Source organism: Hibiscus syriacus, unplaced genomic scaffold (assembly GCF_006381635.1).
Source record: "Hibiscus syriacus cultivar Baekdansim isolate YM2019G1 unplaced genomic scaffold, ASM638163v2 tig00111027_pilon, whole genome shotgun sequence".
Lineage (NCBI taxonomy): Eukaryota > Viridiplantae > Streptophyta > Magnoliopsida > Malvales > Malvaceae > Hibiscus > Hibiscus syriacus.
The window spans coordinates 1821210-1846272 of NW_024062960.1; the positions used below are offsets into that span (position 1 = coordinate 1821210).

General features: G+C 34.1%; 2 protein-coding genes and 1 long non-coding RNA gene across 3 annotated transcripts; 2 read left to right on the forward strand and 1 right to left on the reverse strand.

Moving 5' to 3' along the window:
* On the reverse strand, window positions 1-23863 carry LOC120150777. The gene is made up of 4 exons (XR_005518555.1): window positions 23740-23863; window positions 9450-9455; window positions 163-172; window positions 1-11 (listed from the first exon to the last, which is right to left on the reverse strand). It is a non-coding gene; the product is annotated as an uncharacterized LOC120150777 (long non-coding RNA).
* On the forward strand, window positions 467-1515 carry LOC120150774 (transcription factor MYB30-like). Its single transcript, XM_039163400.1, has 2 exons — window positions 467-616; window positions 795-1515. The coding sequence occupies exons 1-2, from the start codon at window positions 484-486 to the stop codon at window positions 1421-1423; spliced, it is 762 nt and encodes a 253-aa protein (XP_039019331.1). The 5' UTR covers window positions 467-483; the 3' UTR covers window positions 1424-1515.
* LOC120150776 (cytochrome b6-f complex iron-sulfur subunit, chloroplastic-like) lies at window positions 22937-24530 on the forward strand. The gene is made up of 5 exons (XM_039163401.1): window positions 22937-23090; window positions 23170-23411; window positions 23762-23879; window positions 23977-24159; window positions 24250-24530. The coding sequence occupies exons 1-5, from the start codon at window positions 23052-23054 to the stop codon at window positions 24352-24354; spliced, it is 687 nt and encodes a 228-aa protein (XP_039019332.1). The 5' UTR covers window positions 22937-23051; the 3' UTR covers window positions 24355-24530.
* The last annotated feature ends 533 nt before the right edge of the window (window positions 24531-25063 follow it).

A 25063-nucleotide genomic window follows, 5' to 3' on the forward strand; every position in this document is an offset into this window, starting at 1 on the left:
GATAGTTAAATCTAGATATTGTCTCAGTTTCTTAAAGCAGCATACAGAAATGGAACTCTGTACAAGATTTAGAGCGATTTTCAAGCTCAAAACAACAGAGCTTATTCACGAAACAATCAGAAGCTAAAAATAACGTGCTGAATTTACTGCTGCTGATGAAACTAAAACTGACCTTCATCGAAATGATCGTGTGCACACATCACGTTTTGTTGCTTCTTCCTTCCTCGAAGGTTAGATATGTATTAATTAATGCGAAGTTATCAATCTGACATAATACATAATTTTGACTATGATCAAACACTGAAAGCGACATCTGCTGAACCTTCCTGGATGTTTTGTAATGATGTAAAAAATATTATTAAAAATTTCGAAATCGAAACGTGTAGCACGTTTTGGTCCAAAGCATGGGAGAGTATAAATTGCTGCAACTTTTGAAGTTTGGAGCTTGAAAAATAGAAATCAAAGGGACAAAGGCAAGGAAACATGGCGAGAACACCTTCATGTGATAAGAGTGGACTGAGGAAAGGAACATGGACGCCCGAGGAAGATAGGAAACTGAAAGCCTATGTCACCAGATATGGCTACTGGAATTGGCGACAACTCCCCAAGTATGCAGGTAATGTGCCGTATGATCTTAGATGGATGGTGGGGATGTTGGAGTACGATCGTATCTTAAAAGTTTTAATATAAATTCTTAAGTTTACATCTCTAATATAAAATCATGCGTTACATATGATATTACTGTAATTTTATGGGGGATTGTTGTATTTATATTTGGATCCTTCGTGTTTCAGGTCTGCAAAGGTGTGGGAAGAGTTGCAGGCTTCGATGGCTGAATTATTTAAGGCCGAACGTGAAAAGAGGGAATTACAGCAAGGAAGAAGAAGAGACGATCATCAGATTACATGAATCGCTGGGAAACAAGTGGTCCGCCATTGCTGGACAGTTGCCTGGTCGAACAGACAACGAGGTGAAGAACCATTGGAATACGAATCTCAAGAAACTCTTCAAGGACAAATCATTGGAATCAAAAGATGACAGTGAATTACACGTGAAGCGCGGGAGAAGTGAAGAGAAAGAAGAAACAAAGCTTGTAATTAATCCTTCAAGTCCTCCATTAATTCTGGAAAGCTCGTTATCATATTCGCCGGAACAACCAGCTTCAAGCGACCAATTCTCCTCCGACACCAAAGATAACACGGTTGAGTCCAGCAAAGACTCGGTTACAGATGATGATAACAAGGCTTTGTTTGAAGCATTTGAGATAGACAGTGGAAGTTTCTGGACCGAACCATTTTTCTGGGAAAATTCTAACATAAATACCAGTAGTTCTTTGGATTCTGCTGGGTATGAATCTGCTGAGTTTCCATTTCTTTATAGAGAAATGGATTTCTACGACCAGCTCGATGGCTTCTGCTTCTAATTTAATGGGTGAAACCAGTTTTTTTAGGTAATTAGCTGAGTTGGTTTCATTTGTTATGGTTTCTTCATGATGGGGTTTTTTAAGGCTCAGAATCTAATTCTTATTTTATAACAATTAAATCTTATTTTAATATATTTGAATATATTAGTTATTTATAATTGGCTTCAGTATAAAAAATAATGTTGTTCTTTTTAAAAGTTCGAATTTAAGTAATCATGTCTATAAAATATTTGATGTCTGTCCATTGATTAATAAAATTATAAACATATACTATCTTATAATCATGTCAGACTTTTTTCAAAAAAAAAATTTTGACTTAAAAATAAAAATCTCAATAGTTAACTTTTTAAATTTAGTTGCAATACTTGCAATTGCATCCTCTAGAAAAACAAACTAAAGAAAAATCTAAGGGTATAAATTACATTAATGAACACTTAATGATGGGAACATTTTGATTTGATCATTAATTTTTTAATTTTATCAATCAGATCACGTCATTATTTTAAATGATACAAATTAAACTACATACCATTAATATTTGATCAATGAACTGATGTCACAATTAATAAAATTGGTAACCTGAAAACTTGAGGAGAATGAGATATGCTCTAATCATTGGGCCAAATCTCACATTTAACTTATAGATTAAAACATTTGTAAACCAAGTAAAGATTCAAACCAGGGAACAATGGAGACGCATGGGAGCACCTAAACCACTTGAACAAGTATAATAATTGATTTATAGATGAATACATTATATATATATATAATTAATGTAAGATTTAAGAAATATATTTTATATTTTAAATGTGACACCATTAGATTAGAGGAAATTAAATTAATTAAAATTAAGAAAAAGAAAAATCCTTCAATCAAATCGTGACACGTGTTATCATCTGAATTTTATTAAATTAAATTAAAATTAAGACTAAATTGATAAAATATATAAATTATGAGGACCAAATATGTAGTTATACTAATTTTATTAACTATCACATCAACTCCATCGTAAAATATTCAAGACGTGTAAATTGACTGATTTTGTTTAAATACTTAAATGATCTAATTGTTAAAATTAAAACTCAATGGTTAAAATAAAGTTTCTAATAATTAATGGTCACCCATGTAGTTACCCTAAAATCTAATAAAGGGACAAACATAATTGATCAATATTTAAATCAAGGGTTCTCTTTCTAAATTCTAGGCCATTCAAACAAGATAAGCGAGCAACTACCTTAACTAATGATATTAATATAATGCAATTCAGATGTGGATTAATTATAAATTGTCACTTGTCAATTAAAACTTTTTTAATTGAAGGTTACATCATCGTTAATTATTTATAACTAAGTATGAGTATATGATTTTATAATTTAAATCATATCACGTGTTATTATTTTATTTTCAATTATTTTAAATTAATTATAAGATAAATAAAAATTGTAAATATTTAGAGTTTTTTTTTCAAAAGTGATTATTTATAAGTATTTTTATTACAAGTTAAATTAAATTAATTGGAAGATAAATACGAAAAACAAACTCTTTTCTAGAACTCAAATCAGCAAAACATAAATGGATCAAATTCATCTTCTTGTTCTAGGTCATTTGGAGAGAACAGTCATATCCAACACAAAGATATATGTTTCTATAGTTAGGATGATAACGGCGAGTAAATAAACATTACAGATATAAGAGAAGAATTTACCATAATCAGTGATAAAATTATAAGAGAATTCTGCATTAGATCAACCAAACTCTGGAAGGTTAAGGTGACTTTAGCTTTCCCCTAACTTTGGAACGTTCCACCAAAGGCTCTTTTTCTAACACAAATTCAAAGTAATATTCATCATCAAATCGATACTTTCATAAATATCTAAATAGGTTTAGGGTTTCACTTATTCTACTTAGATGATGAAATGAATGACACCAATTGATAGATAATAGTTTGAGCTTTAACAATATAATTTCGATTTGGGTTTACATTACAAGTTTAGGGAAATTTTAGAGTTTCCACGCAAAAAGCTTTAAAAGCTCTCTTTCAATGGTGGTTTTTCTAATATGAAGAAGAATATAACTTCACTTATCCCACGTGGGGTTAAGGAGACTAAACACTATCCTAAAGGTTTCCTTGATTATTAATTAATTTCTATGTAATATGCATCTTGTCGTAACCGTTTTCCTTAAATTGTTTTAAAAACAGTTATGACTTTTAATTTTGGAAAATGGGGTGATTTTGGATTAATTTGAATTAAATTGAAAAGAGTCGCCATCCACCTTGGGTTAGGTAGGTCGAATACCTAAAACGTCTTTTAAAAAATAATTTAAGAAAAATCATTTTTTAAGACAAAAGTTGGTATGCGTTTTCCAAAGATTCGATTAAAATGGGGTTCGGGAGTCGGGTTACGTGTGGGGAAGGATTAGCACCCCCACAGCGCCCAAAATTGGTACTGTGTCGCTTACACATTGTCGTAAATGGTGGAAATTCTGAATCAAATATCAAGTTAAAATATGATCCATTTATTGGAATTTAATTAATTTACTTCAAATTAATAACTTAAAGAAAAAAATAAAATAAGTAGTTAAACTTATAAGAACTAAAATGCAACAAATCAAAAACTTGAAGTCTAAATTGCAATTAAATGAAATTAAACAATGACTAAAACATGTAAATGTCGGTTATGCACATAAAGATATCATAAAAAAATTAATTAAATAAAACAAATGATATTTAACTCATGAAAATTACCATGACATTCTAAAAATTATATACATTATTAGATATAAACTATATCTTATATATGATTACTATAAATAAGTTTAAACGTTTGACCATAACTACTCAATATTAAAAATAAAGATTAATTCGATGTAGAATACACAAGTATATGTAAGTTACTATATGAATTTATTAACTATCTTACAATATGTAGCATATTATGAATAAGTAATGGAACATTATACTTAAATAAATGATAACTATACTTATTAAATAAATGATATAAAGAATATAAAAGTAAATACAAGTATACATCTAATAATAAAAATATATTAAAATTGATCAGCATGGGCTAATTAAATATACTCTATAAATCTAAAATAATTATATATCCAGCTAAGCTATACGTTAAACAAATAAAATATGCCTATTCTTCCTAAGACATGTTAAACAAATATATATATATATGAACAAAAAAAATCAGTTTCCAAGACACATTAAATAAAATATATATATATATCTATATATATATATATATATATATATGAACAAAAAATCAGTTTCCAAGACACATTAAATAACTATATATATACGTTTAACAAATATCCAACTAGCTATATGTTAAACAAATAAATAATGGCTATTCTATATACGTTTCAAATATCCAACTAAGCTATATGTTAAACAAATAAATAATGGCTATTCTTCCTAAGACACATTAAACAAATATATATGTATATGAACAAAGAATCAGTTTCCAAGACATGTTTAAACAATATATATATATATGAACAAAAAAAGTTTCCAAGACACATTAAATATATATATATATATATATATATATATATATATATATATATATATATATATATATATATATACACGTTTAACAAATATCCAACTAAGCTATATGTTAAACAATAAATAATGGCTATTCTTCCTAAGACACATTAAACAAATATATATGTATATGAACAAAGAATCAGTTTCCAAGATAGGTTAAACAAATATATATATATATATGAACAAAAAAAATCAGTTTTCCAAGACACATTAAATATATATATATATATATATATATATATAATATACGTTTAACAAATATCCAACTAAGCTATATGTTAAACAAATAAACAATGGTATTCTTCCTAAGACACGTTAAACAAATATATATGTATACGAACAAAGAATCAATTTCCAAGACATGTTAACAAATATATATATATATGAACAAAAAAATCAGTTTCCAAGACACATTAAATATATATATATATATATATATTATATATATATATATATATACACGTTTAACAAATATCCAACTAAGCTATATGTTAAACAAAAACAATGGTTATTCTTCCTAAGACACGTTTAAACAATATATGTATATGAACAAGAATCAATTTCCAAGGTAAATGTACAAGTGATCTAAAAATAATTATTTCAAATATTTTAATAAAAATCTAACTTTATCCTAAACCTAATACTTAAACTAACTATCCAACCGTTTTCAACTTCAAAGAAATCTCAACTCTATCTTCTACTTCCCATACCCGAGAAGCTCAAGGTTAACTCTCACAACGCCGACAGCTTCTCTAAGGATTCCTTGCTCCGACCACATACCACATTAACCAGGTAAGACTTACTAACCCTTCCCTATTTCTTAAACGGCGATGCTCTCATCCACGATGACTCTCATCTTTTTCAGCAAAGACCCAAACACCATAAGGTAAACTAAATCGAAACTATATTTCACTCTTTATTTATATTTTTATTTTGCTTTAATCTAATCATCTCATCCGAATCATTTTAGAATTTACTCAAGACTCACTGTTTCGGAACTGACCACCTAGTCCCTTAAAGATGAGGACAATCACTCCGGCAGTTAAAGCTCACAACACTAAGGTAAAATTTCTTTCCTCCCTTTTCAATTGTTTTTTATTATTTTGAAACACATATGCACACACAGAGAAAACGGGGAAAATAAAAATAAAAAATACCTTGAACCCAAATTGTATTTCTATTGCTTTCGATTTTTTTTAATACAAAAGTGAGATTTTTACTACAATGGTTTTATGTTGGCTTTTCGAAGGGTGAATGAAAATTCTCCTTGTCTCCTTTGCTTTTCTGTTGAAAACCAAGACCCCTCTATCGTTCTATCGCTGGTGAAAATTTCTCGTTTTTTTTTTGTATCTAGATTCCCCCCTAATTTTTTTTTGTTCCCCCCCTGTTCCTCTAATCCTACCTATTTTATGGTTGATATCCACCTAATCTTCATGGATGCATCTGTGTTTCTTCGTTTTTGGTAGGATATTGACAAGTTAGGTATGATTTAGGTGATATGCTTTTGACTTTACTGATATTGTTTGTTTTTGCTGTTCAGTGGCTGACATGGTGATGATGATGTTTCAACTTGCTCAGAGGTGACTAGCCTTAGTGACTCGTCGGTGGAGAGGCTTGGTACTGTTATTGATCTGGGTCTGTTGGGTTGCTTATAATTGGACCACATTTGACCTGCACAAAAATATAAACATAATTAATAATAATAATAATAATAATAATAATAATAATAATTTAATAATATTTTTTAACTCTGACAAAAAAAAATGGGTGTCTACAGCTGCCCCTCTTTGCACATTCTTGTGTTAACAAGAATAGGGCAAAGACGAAAAAGACAACCATTTTTTTTATTCTTCCTTCGTCGTTAGATTGAACAAGTTCTTCTCATTATGAACTTCTTCTTTCTCGTGGATGAGTTCTTCTCATTATGAACTCTTCACTGAAAATGTTGAGTCACCTATTTCTGTGGTGGACTTGAAAGGAACAAGTTCTTCTCATTATGAACTTTCTCCTTTAGGACGAGTTCTTCTCATTATGAACTCTTAATTGGAAATGTCAATCCCCAAGTGAGGTGTCATGATTCGAATACCGTGAATCGAGTGATAGGTCAAACAAGCTCTTCTCATTATGAACTTCTTCTTCCTTTGTCAGATGAGTTCTTCTTATTATGAACTCTCAATTGAAAATTTCAATCCCTCAAGTGAGGTGTCACTGATTTAAAATGCTGTGAATCGAGTGATAGGTCGAACAAGCTCTTCTCATTATGAACTTCTTCTCCCTATGTCGGATGAGTTCTTCTCATTATGAACTCTTCACTGGAAATGTTGATCCCTCAAGCGAGACATCACTGATTCGAAATGCCGTGAATCGAGTGATAGGTCAAAAAAGATCTTCTCATTATGAACTTCTTCTCCCTCTGTCGGATGAGTTCTTCTCATTATGAACTCTCTATTGGAAATGTTGGTTCACCTCATTCTGCGGTGAATCTTAATTGTTATTGACTCTCTCTGAATTTCTGTCAAAACATTCAAAGCATTTCAATGAATATGAATGAATGAGCATGCTCCTATTTATATATGCCTACTGATGTATGCATGATGTCCTTTTAAAATTATGAACTCTGTGGACCTGCAAATCTTCATTTCAAATGCGTCATTTGTCCTTTCGTTTGCACTCCACATTTTGCTTGGGCTATTTTATGCAAATTCTCATTTCTCTTGTTCCCATACAAATCCTTTCTTCTTCCTTTTGAATATTCATCTTTATCAGCATATCAAATATCAGTGTTTTCAATGTGCTTTTTCAACTCACATGCATTTTCTTTGGTCATATCTTACTCTAATCTTTTCGATCATTAGGGCTAGAATCTCTGAAATTGGAAGTATTAATTCAGAGTAATACAAAAAAATCTTTTATTTTTTAATGCCATGTCAATCCACTTATAAGAAAAATGAATAAAATTGGGACTTGAAAGAACAAACTTTGAATTCACTGACAAGAAATTGAATTTACAAAGTTATAGCAATCACATGAATAATGGAAATTTAAAACCATAAGTCAAATGTCCTTATGGATCATTAGCATGAATGTTCCTGAATCAATCCACTTGATATAACTATTGAGTTGAGCTTCTGTCTGGAGGACTTCGAGAATTGCCAAAATATCTATAGATGTGAAGCTTCTCTCAAAATATCAGACCCTCAAGAAGATTTAGTTGTCTGATGCCTAATCTCAAAATGCTTTTGAGCCGCCTTTTCAGGTTTTCAACTCAAAGTCTTCCTTTGGTTTCAAGATGTCCTTTGCGGATTTTCATCTCAAACCCTCCTTTTTCTCTTTTCATTTTTTCATTTCTTTTTTTCATTTTTCATTTTTTTTCATTTCATTTTTTCATCTTTTTATTTGTTCCTTTTTTTTCTTCAAGCATAGTACTTCTTGACAGAGTCTGAGTTACTGGATTTCTCAATTTTTCCCCATCCATCTCTGCCAAGATCAACGCTCCCCCAGAGAAGGCCTTATGACAACATATGGACCTTCCCAAGGCATCCATTTCCCTCGGAAATCTTTATGAATTGGCATGATCTTTTAGCACTAGATCACCCTCTCGAAATTCTCTTGGATGAACTTTCTTATCATGAGCTCTATCATCCGTTTCTGATACATCTGACCATGACAAATAGCTTTTAATCTCTTTTCTTCAATGAGATTCAATTGGTCAAACCGAGCATGAACCCATTCAGCTTCATCCAATTTCACCTCTTTCAAAATTCGAAGTGATGGGATTTCTACTTCCACTGGCAAGACTGCTTCCATCCCATATACTAAAGAGAAAGGTGTTGCCCCTGTCGAAGTCCACACTGTAGTTCGATATGCATACAAGGCAAAAGGTAATTTATCATGCCAATCTTTATAAGTATCAGTGGTCTTTGTGATGATCCTTTTAATATTTTTATTTGTTGCTTCCACTACTCCATTCATCATTGGACGGTAGGTCACTGAATTAGAATGTTTTATCTTGAACTGAGTACAAAGTTCTATCATCATCTTGTTATTCAAATTAGTGGCATTATCTGTGACAATTCTTTCTGGCAATCCATACCGACAAATTATCTCCTTTTTTATGAATTTACAAACTGTAGATCTCGTGATATTTGCATACGAGGCAGCCTCAACCCCACTTAGTGAAGTAATCAATTGCCACAAATATGAAACGATGTCCATTCGAAGCCTTTGGTGTAATCCCAATGACATCCATGCCCCACATAGAAAACGACCATGGTGTGGTCATCACTGCAAAAGTGACAGAGATGTATGAATCTATCCCCATAGATTTGACATTGTGACATTTCTTGCATAATCAACACAGTCTGAATGCATAGTGGCCCAATAGTATCCATATCATGATCTTCCTGGCCATAGAAAGCCCATTTGCATGTGTTCCACATATCCCTTCATGCACTTCTTCAAGTATACCTTTTGCTTCTCGGGCACCACACATCTCATCAAAACTTGATCACTCCCTTTTTGTACATAACTTCCCCATAATACATATCCGGCAAGCCATTCTCCTTGTTGTCCTTTTATCGATCTCAGAGCACATTGTGGGTAAGTTTGATGCTTGATGTATTGCAAAATATCATAATACCGGACGACCATCTACTTCTTCGATATCATAACAATGTGCCGGGGTATTTACATTGCATATTAATTGGCATCATGTCAACTCTTATTTGCTTTGAACATTGCAGCAAGTGGCCAAAGCATCGACCATTTGATTATCTTCTCGAGGGAGATAATGAAAGTGACATCTTCAAATTCTTTTACCAATTCAAGGATCATCTTCGGTATTCCACTAACTTGGATCCTTCGTCTCCCTTCTCCTCGCAATTGATACACCACTAGTGAGGAGTCTCCATATACTTGGAGCACTTGATTTTCTTTCTATAGCTGCTCTAACCCCATGACACAAGCCTCATACTCTGCCATATTGTTGGTGCAAAAGAACTCCAATCTGCTTGTAAAAGGATAATAGACATTTTCCGGGGAAATCAATACTGCTCCAATTCCTTGTCCTAAAGCATTAGATGCCCCATCAAAATACAACCTCTAAGATTTATCATCTGAATTGTTTCCTCCTTGGTTGTGATGCACATCAATCCTCATCTGGAAAATTAAAGTTTAAGGACTCTAATTATTTGAGGCCGACTTGCAAGGAAATCAGCTATGACACTCCCTTTGATTGCTTTGGTTCACATATACAATGTCAATTCTGATAACAACATTTTCCATCTAGCAATCTACCAGTTAAAGCTGGTGATTCCATTAAAAATTTCAAAGGGTCAAGCTTAGATATCAACCAAGTAGTATGGTATAACATGTATTGCCTGAGCCTTCGAGTAGTCCATACCAAAACACAACATAGCTTTTGAATGGCGGGTATCGAATCTCACAATCAGTGAACTTTTTGCTTAGATATAGATAGCTCTCTCTTTCTTTCCAAATTCGTCATGTGCCCCAATACTCCCTTTGATTGCTTTTTGGTTCACATATACAATGTCAAATTCTGATAACAACATTTTCCATCTAGCCAATCTACCAGTTAAAGCTGGTGATTCCATTAAAAATTTCAAAGGGTCAAGCTTAGATATCAACCAAGTAGTATGGTATAACATGTATTGCCTGAGCCTTCGAGTAGTCCATACCAAAACACAACATAGCTTTTGAATTGGCGGGTATCGAATCTCACAATCAGTGAACTTTTTGCTTAGATAATAGATAGCTCTCTCTTTCTTTCCAAATTCGTCATGTTGCCCCAATACACACATCCCATTGAATTTTCAAAGACCGTTAGATAAAGGATCAATGGTTTACCAGGGACTGGTGATACCAGAATTGGAGTATTAGACAAATATCCCTTGATTATCTCCAAAGCCTTTTGGCACTCGTAGTTCCAAACTTCGGGGTTGTTCTTTCGAAGCAATTTGAAAACTGGGTCACATTTTTCAGTTAATTGTGAAATGAATCGAGATATATAATTTAACCTTCCTAAGAATCCTCGAACTTCTTTCTGTGTACGAGGCGGTGGAAGATCTTGAATGGCCTTTACTTTATCTGGATCAATCTCAATTCCTTTTTGACTTACCACGAAACCCAAGAGTTTCCCTGACGTTACCCCGAATGTGCATTTATTTGGATTAAGTTTCAATTGATATTTCCTTAACCTTTGGAAAAGCTTCCTCAAGTTTTTGAATGTGTTCACCTTAAGTCCTGGACTTGGCAATCATGTCATCCACATACACTTCAATTTCTTTGTGCATCATGTCATGGAAAAGAGTCACCATAGCTCTTTGGTAAGTTACCCCAGCATTTTTCAAACCAAATGACATCACTTTATAACAAAATATTCCCCACATAGTCACAAATGTGGTTTTTTTCATGTCTTCAATGTTCATTATTATTTGGTTATACCCCGAGAAGCCATCCATAAAAGAAAAACACGACTGACCAGCAGTGTTATCCACTAAAGTATCTATATGAGGAAATGGAAAATTGTCCTTCGGGCTTGCTTTATTAAGATCTCTGTAATCCACACACATGCAAACTTTACCATTTTTCTTTGGCACAGGGACTATGTTGGCAACCCATTCTGGATACTTTGCCGCTTGAAGAAACCCTGCATCAATCTGTTTCATCACTTCCTCTTTAATTTTTAACAACATTTCTGGCTTCATTCTTCTGAGCTTTTGTTGAACTGGCTTACACTCAGGCTTTATCGGAAGATTGTGCACTACTATATCTGTACTCAGCCCTGGCATATCTTGGTAAGACCATGCAAAGATATCCTTGAATTCTCGAAGAAGATCTATCAAGTCTTGCCTTATCTCAGCAGAAAGTGTGCTGCCGATTTTCACTTCTCTCTTATCATCATTAGTTCCCAAGTTTATAACCTCAGTTTCTTCCTGGTGAGGTAAAATCTGTTTGTCCTCATTTTCTACCAGTCTTAATAGTTCGTTAGGAACATCACATTCTACCTCATCTTGACACTCATTGATTTCTTCCAGACATATGGGCTGCTCAAAGTTTATCTCAGTATTAAATTCATGAACATTCATGCTATTGATATGGTGACACCTGCAAAGGGAAAAATTGAATCGAATATATATTTGGAAGGAGACCAAAATTTATGAAATGACTGTAAAGAATAAAGAATAAAGAATAAAGAATAAAGAATGAAAATATAAAATAATGATGGTCATTTAAGAAACAAAAGATTGTCTTTTATTGAAAGCAAGTAGAGTTAACATAGCTGCCCTTATGAAAATTCCTTAATACTTGCGGGCACAAGTATAAGGATTAGTACTGGGTATTACTCTGAATTAATCTTAAAAACTATAGGGAGATCCTCTGCAGTCCAATTTTTCAGTGTTTCCCCTGGGAAGCAAGGACGGATTCCAGCCAAATATCTTCCTGCTTTATCATCCCCAGTTATCATGTTAATGACCAAACCCTCCATAGCTTCATTGAACAAGTTTCTGTCTTTCATCTGCTCTTCTTCGTCAATTGCTCTGGTTAACTGTTGCTCTATATCAAACACTCCTCCAAACTTGAAAGAGCTCATTAGAGGAGGAAAAGACATATGCTCCCATGGAATGTCCTCTCCTTTTAGTCCAGCTCTTCTTATTTCACCTCTCTTTTTCATTTCTTTCTTTCTTTGCTGAAAATCAGGCTTAAATCCCAGCCCAAAGCGATCGCTCTTCATCATGACAAATTTGGGATATAAAGTCCCTTGCAGGCATCTACCAAGACCCCTTCCTATCTTGGCTCCTTTTCCTAGAGTCTCTCGCACAATCATCTTAGTACAATCAGATAAACGTGGGCGAGGAATCTTGTTTCCTTCAGTAACAAAAGTAGCATTGACAAATTCTAAGGCTCTGAAGGAACACTCTAGAGCATTCTCATCCGTCTCAATATATGGGGCGTCAGTCATCACAGATGCAATAATTTCTTCCTCTGCCCCAATACTAATCAACTGACCATCTGACACTAATTTCAATTTTTGGTGTAAGGATGAAGGGACTGCCCCTGCAGAATGAATCCATGGCCTCCCAAGCAAGCAATTATATGAAGGGTTGATGTCCATCACCACAAAATCAATATTGTAGATAGTTGGTCCAATCAACAGTGGTACCTCTATCTTTCCAAGCACATCCCGCTGAGTTCCATCAAAGGCTCTGACAATGTTTTGGTAGGCCCTCATATGTGAGTTGTCCACCGGTAACCTTCGTAATGTGGTCATAGGCATAACATTAAGTGCAGACCCATTGTCAATCAAAACACCTGGTAAGACATGACCATGACAGTGAGTTGTGATATTGAGGGCTTTTACCGATCCCATTCCTCCATCAGGAATTTCATCATCAGTGAAAGTTATGTAGTTGTCAGCAGCTATGTGCCCTACAATTCGATCTAACTTGTTCACTGGTATATCTTCAGGCACAAACGTTTGATTTAGCACTCTCAGTAAAGCATTCCGATATACCTCTGAATTTATTAACAAATCCAGAATCGAAATCCGTGCTTGTTGCTTGTGTAGCTGCTCAACTACACTATACTCACTATGTTTTAGAAACTTCAAGAATTCTTGAGCTTGTGTTTCTGTTACCGGCTTATTGATCATTGGTGGGAGTTCATCGTTGAATATCTTCTGCGGTACCACTACAACTTTTCCTTTTGCTTTCACTTTGTCTACTTCTTTCGATACCTCGGGAGAATAGCACCTCCCACTTCTTGTGAAGTGACCAACTTCATTCACTATTTCAGTTATCAAGTTGCCTCCTGGTGCTTCACCTTCAACTACCTTTATTTTCTCTAGCGAACCAGATTCCCTTATCAATGAAACATTGGCAGTGTAGTTCTAAGGCACCTTGCGGGTGTCTTTAAATGGGAATGGTGAAGGAGCTGTGATTATAACTTTTGGTATTGACGACCCAGAATTCATTGCTGATGGTTTCACAGTAATGACTGGCTTACTTGTTCTGTGAACGGGCTCAGAATTTTCTGTCATGAAGACATCTTCTCTCTTTTTTCCTTATCTTCCTCAAAGAACTCTACTCCTTATTATCCATCAATCTTTGTAATAACCCCCTGAATTCAGGGCAAAGCTGAATTTCATGTCATTCTTCTTGGTGATATTTGCAATAGTGTCCACACTCATTGGTCTTTGGCTTAGGATCTTGTCGAATCATGCCAGCCTGACAGAGTTGTTGGAATACCCAACTGAAGGGAGATTTAATTTCATGAACGTCTTTATTTGCCTTCCTCCTATTCTCCTCCTGGATTGCATTTATCCCTTTGCCTCCATGATTCGGTAGTGGGTGTTTTTTTTACATCTGTTGAGTCAAACTGTAATCCTCCTGTGTTAATCAGATTTTGCACTATCTTTTTGAAGGCAAAACAATTCTCAATAGAATGGCCAACAATTCCATCGTGGAAATCACAATGTGCATTTGCGTCATACCAATGAGGGTACGGTGGTTGAAGAGGAGTCAAACGGTAGGGGCGTACCACATCTGCTTTTAATAATGAAGTGTATATCTCTGAATAGGGTACGGGTAGTGGTGTGAATGATACTTTTTCTCTCTCCTTGCGAGGTCCCTTGAAATCATTTCTGACGGTGTTCATGTCATTCTTCCCCGCCCTTGATTGGGTTATTGTGACACTATTTGCAGTATTCTTGTGGTATACACTTGCAACTTCATTCTCCTTTTTCCGGTATACAGGTTTTTTGGAGCTAGACCCTTCAGCTACTTCAATCTTGCCACTTTTTATAGCATTTTCGATGAGCTCACCAGAGATGATCAAATCAGCAAAATTTTTGGTGGCATTTCCAAGCAAGTGCCCTAAGTATGGAGCTTTCAAAGTGTTGACAAAAATTACAGTAGCTTCCTTTTCGAGTAAAGGGGGTTGGACCTGGGCAGCAACATCACGCCACCTTTGGGCATATTGTCGGAAAGTCTCATTACTTCTTTTTTCCATATTCTGAAGAGTCAACCGATCAGGAGCTATATCTGTAACATGGTGATACTGTTCTAGGAATGCTTTTGCCAAGTCCTTCCATGATTTGATGTGAACCCTAGTTAATTGGTTATACCACTTGGCGGCAGAACCTGTTAAACTGTCTTGAAAACAGTGAATCAATAATTTTTCATCATTCACATGGCCAGCCATCCTCCGGCAAAACATAGTAATATGAGAGGAAGGGCAAGTGGATCCATTGTATTTTTCGAATTCAGGAACCTTGAACTTTATAGGGATGATCAAGTCTGGGACCAAACTCAGCTCTCTGGCGTCAGACCCATAGAATGGTTCAATCATTTCTACTGATTTTACCATTTCTTCCAATTTCTTCAACTGTTGAGTTATTTGTTCATTGGCTTTTTCCTTTTCAGCTAACTCATTTAGATATGGAGTTAAGTGTTCAGTAACAGGCTGATAATTGTTTGGGAATGCAGATCCCATGTGGTGTTGCTGATTCTCATTGCTGACATATACATGATGAGGTCGTGCTTCTTGAGGTACCGAAGGGTGAGCACAGATGTGTACAGGTGTGAAACCAGGAGGAGGACCAGATTCTGGTGTAAACCTTGGTGGGTGCTGGGGATCAGATGTAAACCCCGCAGGATGTGATGCCCCTGGTTCAAACCCTAGAGGATATGATAAATCTTGCTCGGATGACGTTATTTGGCCATCCGTGATCCTTTTACCTATAGCATGTTTCTTAAACATTTCTTCCATCCTTTGTAGTAGACCAGTTTGCGAATTTGTTATCTCTGCTTCCATCTTATTTAATCTCTCTCTCATTTCTTCTTGAGCTTGTTTTTGTTCTTGCTCAAGTTGAATCATTCTAGCTTCCATTTTCTTAGTTGTATTTCGAGTACCGTACGGGTGTGAGTTGAATGCCAGAATAACTACAATGATTGAAAATTACATTTTACATTATTTTTGGTGTTTTAATGAATGAATGCATGTATTAATGCAAAATATTTAACATAAATGCAATGCAGAATGAATGTATGTAAAAGGTGTTGATCTCAAAAAGTTAATTATCATAGAACAACTTCCATTGGAACACAAAGTTTTTATTACACAATAGTTCACTTCTATACAAAGTTCGACAACTTCTTTAATCAACCAAGACATCTTCTTCCCAAACTCAGAAACCGGATTGATGTGATGCTCGATGACCTTTGCTTCGACAGCTAATTCCCCAATGTATCTGGCAACTTCACTCATCTGTATTATAGCCTCAACTACCATGTTGCTTCTATCTGCACTCTGTTCTTCATAGAAATCATTCGATGTTTGCCACTGTTCAATAGTTTTCTTGGAGATTTCTTTCTAGCTCAGTGATTCGTACTTGACAACTCTGCAGTGTGCTTTCCAGGCTTCGAATTTGATTTCGCAGTAAGGCATTCTCTTCATAACTTTCCTGAATGTTACTTGGTCCCATGATAATCCTTCCTCGGAACAAGGATTCTTCGAGTTGCAGGATATAATCACTGAATTTTGTGATTTTAGCCCGACATTGAGCCAGATCCTCTTCAAGTCTCGTTTTTGTTTCCTGCATCCTTCGATTAAGACTCTATATTTGTACATTTTTATCTCCACACCTTTTCATCCAGCTGTTGATTGTCTCTTGTCTTGCTTCGAGCCTAGTATTGAAGTGTTTCTTTTCTAGTTCCCACCTATTTCTTTTAATATCAAATTCTTCGATTTTTTGTCCTCTAATATCAAGTTTGATAAGCATATTATTTATTTCAGTTTCAAATCCCCTGATCGTGATGGTCTTCTCAGCTTCTAGCTCTTTGACTCGATCTTTTTCCCTTTTTAGTTCTTCCATAGCTTTGCGACTCTCGGCCTTGTATCTTATGATCCGCTCCCTCTTATCAAGCTCAAGCTCTTCTATTTTTTCTTTCCCTTTCTCCAAGCTCTTGAGTAGACGATCGTTTTTTTCCTTCAGATCTCTATTTCGATGTTTCTCTGCGTTTAACTTTTTGGTTAACTGGGCTGATGCTCTACTTGACCCAATTGTTATCCTAGATTTTTGCAACTTGTAGTAACCCTTCTTCAAATTTTTCAACTCCGAATCTACTTTTTCTTTTCTCTTTCTTAGCATTGCAAATTGTGCGGCATGAAAGTCAACATCAATACTCAACATGAATTTGTCTTGTCGAATCTCTTTTAATTCTTTCGACCAACCTTCTTTCTCAGCTTCGAATTATGCTCTTAAGATCTCTATCTCCGATGGGACTATCTGAATTCGTTCCTCCATAGTTATATCCTTACTTTGGTCAGGTAGAGGAATATTTTCATTCTTTCTTATAGACCTCCATTTCTCATAATTTGGCGTCAATATTACCTTGGCATCGGCTCTAGTACAGAAAGTCTTCTTCCATCCTCTAACTGATGGCCACCATATTGCCTCATAACCAAAAGTGCATACCCAATTGCTCCCCATAAACCGAGCACATCACCCAATTATAGTCACCGCACTTATAGAGGAACTCACTTTGTATTTGTCAAGGGGCACGCCAAACGATATCCTTGTCTTGCATATTCTTAAGGGCATTTCCACATGTCTTTAGTGACTCCTTTTGGCCAATCTTTCTCTAGAATTCTCTCAAAGGCGAGTAACTTGTACTAAACCGATGATATGAAATTTTTCAATTTTCCAGAAGTGCTACGGATCCAGACATATAGTAATTGCGCGCATCCTGAAAATCGACCACCTCTAAGCCTTCGACAAGCATTCAAGGATCGAAAAGTCTCTGCTAAAATTACAGGAGCAGTGTTGACCCTTTTTTGTAATTGCTCGAATAAATCCACAACTGCAGCCTCAATAATCCAAGGCCTTCGGGAAATGACTAAGCCTAAATACCCAGTGCAAGAGGTCAAATCGCACCTTCTCGTCAGGATGACTTTGAATGATTCCTTTAATAGCAATCCAAGAAATGCCTTCACTTTCACCTTTTGTTTGGTACGAGCAACCACCCATTCCTCACGCACTCCTGCGATTTGGCTAATTGATTCTGAAGGGTTGAGTTTTGATGGACTTGGAATAATCCGATCTCTTGAGCATCCTCTATGCGCAACAAGGCAATATATTCTTCGATGGTAGGAACCATGTCTTCTTTATTGAAAGTGAAACAATTGACTGGATTCCAAAATTGAATCAAGGCTCGATCAACTCATCATCTATATCACATATAGCAGATAGGAAATATCCCCATAACACTGGTAAAACTGCCTCTTCTTACTCGACTCCCATTTTTCCCAAATATCTCATAAGTCCTGGATGTCATTTTTTAAGAGAAACAGAAGCATAACCCGCTAAATCTGACATGTGATCAGCTGGCAAACTATCCCTTCCAATCTTTGCAATGCTTCAGCCCTTGTCGTACCTCAGAGTTTTGAACTACTTGATTTAATACTTTTCATCCATTATTGAAAGCTTTCCAATTGACGATTAACTGAAGATCAACCCCTTAATCTTGAATGATGCAATGCAATAACAAAAAAACTAAAAATGAAACGATTAGCACAAGTAAGAAAATTGATACCAATAAAATTTCATTTAAAGATGAATAACACCTACTCCGTCATGATATCTACCCAAACATGTTATACCCACAATGATTTTTCAATAAATTAATCCTAACCACATGGTATCTAGTTCGCATGCTGTTATTAAACAATATTTAAAGTAAAAAGAAAAGGTTCAGAAACGCTCCTCCTTTGTGTACACCTATTTGGGTACCTACTGACAGACATAGGTTCGTATATCTATACCTCAGGTGATCGTTCGACGGTTCACTATATGCGTGGTTGCGTTTCTAACAGAAAAGGTACTCGAATTGTCCTTGATGTTAGTGCCCCCTTGGGCTGCCAAACCCTCAATCCTTACCCATTATAGGCTTAAACGGATCGAGTTCAATTCGAGAGGATACATTCCCTTATGTCTATGCGGAGAATAAATTCTCACGAAAACATAAGGTATATGAATCCCGAATGTTACTTGCTAGGCCTGCACGGAGAATAAATTCTCACGAAGGCGTCGCTTTCGCCCCCACTTAGAAAGGTTCGGAGCTCGGTATAGAGCTTATGTTATGCAAATGCTCGTGACGTGTGAGGAGGAACATTCAACCCTTTGACAATAGGAAAATGGCACCATTCGACAAACTTTGGACAAATCTGAAAACCAAGATAAAAATGTTAGTAAGACAATAATAAAATGAAGCAATTAAAAACTTCAATAAAAGGATCATAAGTTAACTAAAGACTCGAACTCATAATTTCTACCAAACGACAATGTGTAAGCGACTTACAGACTGACTCTCTAGAAAATGTCCCCAGCAGAGTCGCCAAGCTGTCGTAACGTTTTCCGGCGGGACAATCTTTTAAATTGTTTTAAAAACAGTTATGACTTTTAATTTGGAAAATGGGGTGATTTTGGATTAATTTGAATTAAATTGAAAAGAGTCGCCATCCACCTTTGGGTAGGTAGGTCGAATACCTAAAAACGTCTTTTAAAAATAATTTTAAGAAAAATCATTTTTTAAGACAAAAGTTGGTATGCGTTTTCCAAAGATTCGATTAAATGGGTTCGGGAGTCGGTTACGTGTGGGAAGGATTAGCCCCACAGCGCCCAAAATTCGTACTGTGTCACTTACACGTTGTCGTAAATGGTGGAAATTCTGAATCAAATATCAAGTTAAAATATGATCCATTTATTGGAATTTAATTAATTTACTTCAAATTAATAACTTAAAGAAAAAATAAAATAAGTAGTTAAACTTATAAGAACTAAAATGCAACAAATCAAAAACTTGAAGTCTAAATGCAATTAAACGAAATTAAAACAATGACTAAAACATGTAATAATGTCGAGTTATGCACATAAAGATATCTACAAAAATTAAATAAACAAATGATTATTAACTCATGAAAATTACCATGACATTCTAAAATTATATACATTTATTTAGATAAACTATATCTTATATGATTACTATAAATAGTTTTAAACGTTTGAACCATAACTAATACTCAATATTAAAATATAAAGATTTAATTCGATGTAGAATACACAAGTATATGTAAGTTACTATATGAATTTATTTAACTATCTTACAAATATGTACGCATATATGAATAAGTAATGGAACATTATACTTATTAAAAATGATAACTATACTTATTAAATAATGATAAAAAATATAAAAGTAAATACAAGTATACATCTAATATAATAAATATATTAAAATTGATCATGCATGGGCTAATTAAATATATACTCTAATAATTTAAAATATATATATATATATCCAGCTAAGCTATACGTTAAACAATAAAATATGCCTATTCTCCTAAGACATGTTAAACAAATATATATATATATGAACAAAAAAATCAGTTTCCAAGACACATTAAATAAATATATATATATATATATGAACAAAAAATCAGTTTCCAAGACACATTAAATAAAAATATATATACGTTTAACAAATATCCAACTAAGCTATATGTTAAAAAATAAATAATGGCTATTCCTAAGACACATTAAACAAATATATGTATAACAAAGAATCATTTCCAAGACATAAACAAATATATATATATGAACAAAAAATCAGTTTCCAAGACACATTAATATTATATATATATATATATATATATATATATATATATATATATATATATATATACGTTTAACAATATCCAACTAAGCTATATGTTAAACAAATAATAATGGCTATTCTCCTAAGACACATTAAACAATATATGTATATGAACAAAGAATCAGTTCCAAGATAGGTTAAACAAATATATATATATATATATGAACAAAAAAATCAGTTTCCAAGACACATTAAATATATATATATATATATATATATATACACGTTTAACAAATATCCAACTAGCTATATGTTAAACAAATAACATGGTTATTCTTCCTAAGAACGTTAAACAAAATATATGTATATGAACAAGAATCAATTTCCAAGACATGTTAAAAATATATATATATATGAAAAAAAATCAGTTTCCAAGACACATTATATATATATATATATATATATATATATATATATTATATATATATATATATATATATATACGTTTAACAAATATCCAACTAAGCTATATGTTAACAAATAAACAATGGTTATCTTCCTAAGACACGTTAAACAATATGTATATGAACAAAGAATCAATTTCCAAGTAAATGTACAAGTGATCTAAAATTAATTATTTCAAATATTTTAATATAAAATCTAACTTTATCCTAAACCTAATACTTAAACTAAACTATCCAACCGTTTTCAACTTCAAAGAATCTCAACTCTATCTTCTACTTCCCTACCCGAGAAGCTCAAGGTTAACTCTCACACGCCAACAGCTTCTCCTAAGGATGTTCCTTGCTCCGACCACACACATTAACCAGGTAAGACTTACTAAACCCTTCCCTATTTCTTAAACGGCGATGCTCTCATCCACGATGACTCTCATCTTTTTCAGCAAAGACCCAAACACCATAAGGTAAACTAAATCGAAACTATATTTCACTCTTTATTTATATTTTTATTTTGCTTTAATCTAATCATCTCATCCGACATTTTAGAATTACTCAAGACTCACTGTTTCGGAACTGACCACCTAGTCCCTTAAAGATGAGGACAATCACTCCGGCAGTTAAAGCTCACAACATAAGGTAAATTTCTTTCCTCCCTTTTCAATTGTTTTTTATTATTTTGAAACACATATGCACACACAGAGAAAACGGGAAAATAAAAATAAAAAAATACCTTGAACCCAAATTGTATTTCTATTGCTTTCGATTTTTTTAATACAAAAGTGAGATTTTTACTACAATGGTTTTCTGTTGGCTTTTCGAAGGGTGAATGAAAATTCTCCTTGTCTCCTTTGCTTTTCTGTTGAAAACCAAGACCCCTCTATCGTTCTATCGCTGGTGAAAATTTCTCGTTTTTTTTTGTATCTAGCTTCCCCTCCTAATTTTTTTTTGTTCTCCCCCCCTGTTCCTCTAATCCTCTACCTATTTTATGGTTGATATCTCCACCTAATCTTCATGGATGCATCTGTGTTTTCTTCGTTTTTGGTAGGATATTGACAAGTTAGGTATGATTTAGGTGATATGCTTTTGACTTTACTGATATTGTTTGTTTTTGCTGTTCAGTGGCCGACATGGTGATGATGATGTTTCAACTTGCTCAGAGGTGACTAGCCTTAGTGACTCGTCGGTGGAGAGGCTTGGTACTGTTATTGATCTGGGTCTGTTGGGTTGCTTATAATTGGACCACATTTGACCTGCACAAAAATATAAACATAATAATAATAATAATAATAATAATAATAATAATAATAATAATAATAATTAATAATATTTTTTAACTCTGACAAAAAAAAATGGTGTCTACACATCTAATTATCAAAATAGAATAGGAGTAAAATATGTCGAAGTGTGACGCCTAGTAATTCTACTTGAAGCACAAAAACCTTTGAGGTATAACATGGATGTTTCTGAAAATATTAAATCATATATATATATATATATATATATATATATATTGATGATTTAGTTTCATCCTTAAAATTTTAGAAATTCGTATTTTAATATAAAATATTTTATCTGTACATGTGTAATAGGAAAATACTTGTCCCTATTTGAAGTGATACAATGAAGCACAAGAAAAAGTAACATGTATGCTACTTGTGTCATCTAAGGTGGGGTTTTGGTCTATTTAGTTGCAACGGGTGAAGTCTGAATTTATTTATTTATTTTTTAGAAGTTTTGGGACAATGCCCAAATAACCAGAAGAGCCACTTGTTGCGAAGAAAGAGAAACATAATCCAGAAACAAGTGGCTTATGTGGCACCATAGCTTGCCAACGTGCCTTATCTTTAAGCTGTTGTGGTCTATAGAGCTTTGGTAATCTCCATAATATCTGATGGAAAACACACGCCAACAGCGCATACCCATTATCCTCAATCATGGCTTCCTCAACTCTCTCCCCTTCAGCTCCTTCGCAGGTACATCCCAACAACACTTTCTGGGTACATAAATTACTCTGTTAACTTCATTTTTAAACAAAAAGCTTGTGTTTAACAGCTATGCTCCAGCAAGTGTGGCATATTGTGCCCATCACAAGCTTTCCTTGTGAAACCAACAAGGACCCAAATGGTAAGAAAGGACAAGGGAATGAAACTCACTTGCCAGGCCACTAGCATCCCTGCCGACAGAGTGCCCGACATGGGGAAGAGGCAGCTGATGAATCTGCTTCTGTTGGGGGCTATTTCACTCCCCACAGGCTTCATGTTGGTTCCTTACGCAGCCTTCTTTGTCCCTCCTGGGTAAGTTAAGTTCTTCTCATCCTCTTTCCTTGTTCAGTTCCTAATAAGGGTGTTAATATTAGCCTCAAGATTATTCCTCTTATTATTTTTATAACCGTTAGGATTTAACTCGAATTTGATGTTATAAATTAAGGAAGATATAAAATTGAGAGATAATTGAAGAAAGTAGAGACCATAGTTTGATTGAAAGTAGAAAATATATTTTCTTTTATGTTGATTAATAATAGAAAACCTATTTTGAGTAGATTTCTTGTAAACAAGTTTTCATTGTAATCAAGTAATTGATCCGGATACTAGGCAATCTCATTATTTCTATTCGAAGTTTAACTTTTATTAAAATGTGATGACAGGGGAGGAGGCACCGGTGGTGGTACCGTAGCCAAGGATGCCATCGGAAACGACATCATTGCTGCTGAGTGGCTTGAGAATCATGGCCCTGGGGACCGAACCTTGTCTCAAGGATTGAAGGTAAATACAGGGTGTTAATTACTGTTGCATTGCGGAATGAATTATGCTTTCAATGGACAGAAGCTCAATGTAAAAGGTCTAAGTTATCATTTTTCAGGGAGATCCCACTTACCTGGTTGTGGAGAAAGACAGAACACTTGCAAACTATGGTATAAATGCGGTCTGCACTCACCTCGGATGTGTTGTTCCGTTTAATCAAGCTGAGAACAAGTTCATATGCCCCTGCCACGGATCTCAGTACAACGATCAAGGACGAGTCGTGAGAGGACCCGCCCCGCTGGTGAGTCGAATATATGCATTACTTTTATCTTCGAAGTCATGGTTTGGAACACGATTAAAAACACTGTTTTTGTTATGCTTGTTGGAACAGTCCTTGGCATTGGCTCATACCAATGTGGAAGACGGGGGAAAGGTAGTCTTCACTCCCTGGACCGAAACAGATTTCAGAACCGGCGATGCTCCGTGGTGGGCTTAAACATCTTCAATCCGTTTTTTCGGTATTCGATTTTTTTATATTCGACTCAGAATGTTTTTTGCAACGTTGCTAAACAAGCTGTACCATAGAGTTTATCCATTGACACTGATGTTCTTGTGTATGTATATATGAGACTGTGAACTATTCGTGCAGCAAATGAAACAATCTATTAAGCACGTCATAAATACATATTAACAGAAACACGACTACGAGTATCTATCAGACTTGGTTTCAATCATTCATTGAAGGAGAGTATAATGGTTATATTTACACACACATAAAAGCCAACATAAAACCATTGTCAATGTGAGATTTGACTTTTTATTACCAATATATTTCACATTGATTAGATATAAATTTTATATGACCACAATTCGCAGCAACTACGCAATCGAAAATTATAATCGTAATTTAAATCCCTATTTATTATTAATAATTTTAAAAAAATTGCATAAATATTATCTTTATAATTATATGTCGACTATTTTAAAATTCATAATAATCTCCAAACATTTTTTTGTTTCACGTTAATCCTTAATCTTATATTTCACCATAAAAGTTAGCCCTTTTCTATTATTTAGAATAAACTACCAATTTAGCAATTCATTTATTACTTTATTTTTATTTTAATCAGTCAACTATTTTTTCACATTCGTACATAAACATTACATGATAAATTTTATAATTTTTTTTATTTCTACATCATTTT